Raw genomic sequence first — 4,062 nt, 5'->3', positions numbered from 1 at the left:
CAATGGCCAATAGGTGATATAATCTTTTGTACATAAGATATCATCTGATTGTTTTATAACACATAAGCACAATTCTTTTTAAAAAAAATATTTATTTTAGAGAGAGAGGGAGAGAACAAGAACACAGTGGGGAGGGGCAGTGAGAGAGGAAGAGAAAGAATCTCAGCCAGAGTCTCACTGGGTGCAGATTCCCACGGGGCTCGAGCTCAGGACCCTGAGATCATGACCTGAGCTGAAATCAAGAGTCAGATGCTCAACCTAGTGAGCTGCTCAGGTGCCCCTATAAGCCTAATTCTTAATACCTATCTTAGGTGGAGAGGCATGTGAATAAGAATTACACTCCGTTTGTTGATAAGGTGTCAGACTGAAGCATAAAACAACAGAGATGATGCTTCCTGCTTGCCCTCTCATCCCTCCAAGCAGCGGGGCCGGATGATTAGAATGGATCTTACTTAGTATTAGGTTTCAAGGAACCACAGCATGAAAATCAGAAAAGCTTTTGCAAACCTACTTTCCTTCCGACAGTACATGACGACACCACACTTTCCTCAACGCGTTCTTCATCTCCATGTTTCTCAGTGTGTAGATCAGAGGGTTGAACATGGGGGCAATGATGGTGTAGAAAAGAGCAAACACTTTGTCTTCTGGGAAAGTTGTGGCGGGCCGAATGTAAATGAATAATGCAGGTGCAAAGAACAGAACCACGACTGTGACGTGGGAAGTGCAGGTGGAAAGAGCTTTGGAGCGGCTCTCTGCAGGGTAAGCCCTAAGGGTGTATAATATCAGAAAATAGGACACCATCAAAATCACAAAAGTCATCAGAGCAATCAGTCCTGAATTAAGAACGACCAAGAGACCAATTCTGTATGTGTCTGTGCAGGCCAGCTTCAGTAAAGGATACACATCGCAGAAGTAGTGATCTATCTCATTGGGGCCACAGAAGGGTAGGAAGATGGTGAGGAGGAACTGACTGGCAGAGTGGATTAAGGCCCCAGTACAGCAGGCTGTGATGATAGTGTTACACCTCTCTCTGCTCATGATGACGGTGTAGTGCAGGGGCTTACAGATGGCCACATAGCGGTCATAGGCCATCCCTGTGAGGATGAAGACCTCCACACCTCCAAATAAATGTGTGGTAAAGAGTTGTGTCATGCAGTTACTGTAGGAAATGGTCTTCCTTTCTGCCAGTAAGTCAGTCATTAGTTTGGGTGTCACAGTGGATGTGTAGCAAAGGTCGGATAGTGAGAGGTAATTAAGGAAAAAATACATGGGTTGCTCAATTAGCTGACTGCACATGATAGAAATCATGATGAGCAAGTTTCCCCCACAAATAGCAATGTAACAAAATAAAAATAATACAAAACAAAGCATTTCAATGTTCTTGTTTTTGGAAAGTCCCATGAGAATAAATACAGTGACATTATTGCTTTGATCCATGGTCCACTGTAGATAGAATACAATAATCACCTGAAATACAGAATTCATGAAGCCATATTTAGAAGGGTTCCTTGAGTAGAGTGATGATCATATCCTATTCAAGGAATTCACTAGGTTGACTATACCTCATCCAAGTGTCTCAGAGAATAAAAACCAAATATTCAATTAAAATGATTCCAAAGAAGACTGTCGGAGAACACAATATAACGGATTTCCATTAAATCTATGAGCAATTGTCACCAATGTCTGCCTTAGTGAACACAAAGGCCTTTGATCAATCCCCAGTTGAGTATCAAATGTTACTTAAAACACAATACTGATTGCCTAACAATGTGACCCACCCAATACTTTTATAATTTCGGATCAATTCTGACCAGATATCTTCATTACACCTGTATTTTCATGATTCAGGGTCACGATTCAGCCCTAACCTTATACCTGACTTCTTAATCAATTCTGATTTAAACTTCCTCTTCAACTCTATTACTGAGTTAACATGGTCACCCATACAATGAATAATCACACTGTAGTAGAGATGGAATTTTAAAACAAAAATATTCATTTTCATAGTGGAATTTTAAGAACTTGAATTTGTTAAGGATAAATTATTGAGAAATAACTTCATACAATTCTCCAAATCAGATTACAGTGATATTAGCCAGTAAGTTAAAGAGGCTTTTTTTTCTTTTTTTTTGACAGACAGAAATCACAAGTAGGCAGAGAGGCAAGCAGAGAGAGAGAGGGAAGCAGGCTCCCTGCTGAGCAGAGAGCCCAATGCAGGGCTCAATCCCAGGACCCTGGGATCATGACACGAGCCGAAGGCAGAGGCTTTAACCCACTGAGCCACCCAGGTGCCCCTAAAAAGGCTATTTCAATTTGAATAAAATATAATGCTGAATATACTACTGGCTTGAATTATTCATTAAACATATCTGAAATATGTTCTTTATCCTCACTCATGCATAAAGGCTTTTTGCATAATTTTAAGTCCCTAAGTAAAGAAAGTCTTAGAATGTTCTTAGGCAAAGCCATTTCATCAATCTGTATGCATTCATTCAGAGTTTGCTAAAAATATTACTTGAATCTCTAGTTGTTCTAGTGCAGAAGGCTGTAGCTATGCTTAATGTCCTGCCTGGCAATCCTAGGTTCAACCTCCTGACAGTCATAGAGTTATCACCACTAACTATTATAAAATATACATAATACATAATACATAATACACTATGTATTTTAGTGTCTGTAAAAAATCATGTGTAGGGCATCTGGGTGGCTCAGTAGGTTAAGCATCTGCTTTCAGCTCAGGTTATGATCTCAGGGTCCTTGGATCTAGCCTCACATGGAGCTCCTTGCTCAGCGGGGAGCCTGCTTCTCCCTCTCCTTCTGCTCCTCTCCCTGCTCATGCTTTCCCTCTCTCTCTCAAATAAATAAATAATCTTTAAAAAATAAATAAAAAATAAAAATATTTTAAAAAAGCATGTGTATTATCTGATGATTCATTATAGTTTTGAGGAATCCCGTAACATGTCTTAATTGAGCCAGTAACTTCAGATATGACCTTTGCACATCAATTAATTTCTTTTAAGAAGTTCTTATTCCTTTGAAACTCAGAAAAATATATCATGTCTATACAATTCAGACGAAGACTCAACTTTGATCATAGGTGAGAAAGACCTTTAAAAACAAAACAAAACAGGGGACGCCTGGGTGGCTCAGTTGGTTAAGCGGCTGCCTTCGGCTCAGGTCATGATCCCAGCGTCCTGGGATCGAGTCCCACATCGGGCTCCTTGCTCGGCAGGGAGCCTGCTTCTCCCTCTGCCTCTAGCCTGCCACTCTGTCTGCCTGTGCTTGCGCTCTGTATCTCTCTCTCTCTCTCTCTCTCTAACAAATAAATAAAAATATTAAAAAAAAAAAAAAAAAAAAAAAAAAAAAAAAAAAAACAAAACAGTACACACATGACACTATAATTGTATTAAAATTAATATGCACAAGGAAAAATGAAATTACTTTAGGTTTATAGAGGTTAAGGAACTTATGCATAGTAACATGACTAATGTATATAGCCAACTAGAATTTATAACCTGAAGTTTCTGACTCCAGTGCCTATGTTTCTAAACACTTTACTATACAGCCTCTCAAAAGGGAAATACTGAAATAACAATATAAATTTAACATGATCTCTGGCTGTCCCAACTCTGAAATTTGCACACATTTCTGAATCTTCCAGATGAAACCAGAATCACTCCTGAATGGATCGTGGCCCCAATTTTAGTCACTCAAGTTTAAAGGGAAAATGTGTAGAAGGAAACACAGAATTGTAAGATTGACTCAAGTCTCTGTAAGACACCACAAATGAAATCAGTTCAGGGTTCTTGAAATAAATAAGCCAGTTCTAGAAAGAAAACAAACATACAGCTTATGTGCTCCTCTAGTAACCAATGTATTTCCTATTCTCACAAGCATGAGTAGTGATACAGCAACTTCAGCTGTTGGCCAAACAAGAAAAACAGGTAGGAGAAAACCATCTTAGTGCATGCCCTAATACTGCCAGACCTTACACATTTGGGACCTGGTATATTCTTGGCATATAAATGTCCTATCTGTAGAATGAGGGCACTAGCTTCAGTG

At 39.4% G+C, this 4,062-nt stretch overlaps 1 protein-coding gene across 1 annotated transcript; it reads right to left on the bottom strand.

Annotated features, from left to right (window-relative positions):
• Positions 1 to 507: 507 nt before the first annotated feature.
• On the bottom strand, positions 508 to 1,437 carry LOC116599908 (olfactory receptor 4P4-like). Its single transcript, XM_032359849.1, has one exon. It carries the CDS (start codon positions 1,435 to 1,437, stop codon positions 508 to 510), a length of 930 nt encoding a protein of 309 aa, XP_032215740.1.
• Positions 1,438 to 4,062: the final 2,625 nt, after the last annotated feature.

Source organism: Mustela erminea, chromosome 9, assembly GCF_009829155.1.
Source record: "Mustela erminea isolate mMusErm1 chromosome 9, mMusErm1.Pri, whole genome shotgun sequence".
In the NCBI taxonomy this organism is placed as follows: domain Eukaryota; kingdom Metazoa; phylum Chordata; class Mammalia; order Carnivora; family Mustelidae; genus Mustela; species Mustela erminea.
This window is presented reverse-complemented; position numbering and strand designations above follow the sequence as displayed.

Coding starts and splice junctions, on each gene's coding strand:
- LOC116599908 (XM_032359849.1), bottom strand. CDS start 1,437: ATGGATCAAAGCAATAATGTCACTGTATTTATTCTCATGGGACTTTCC.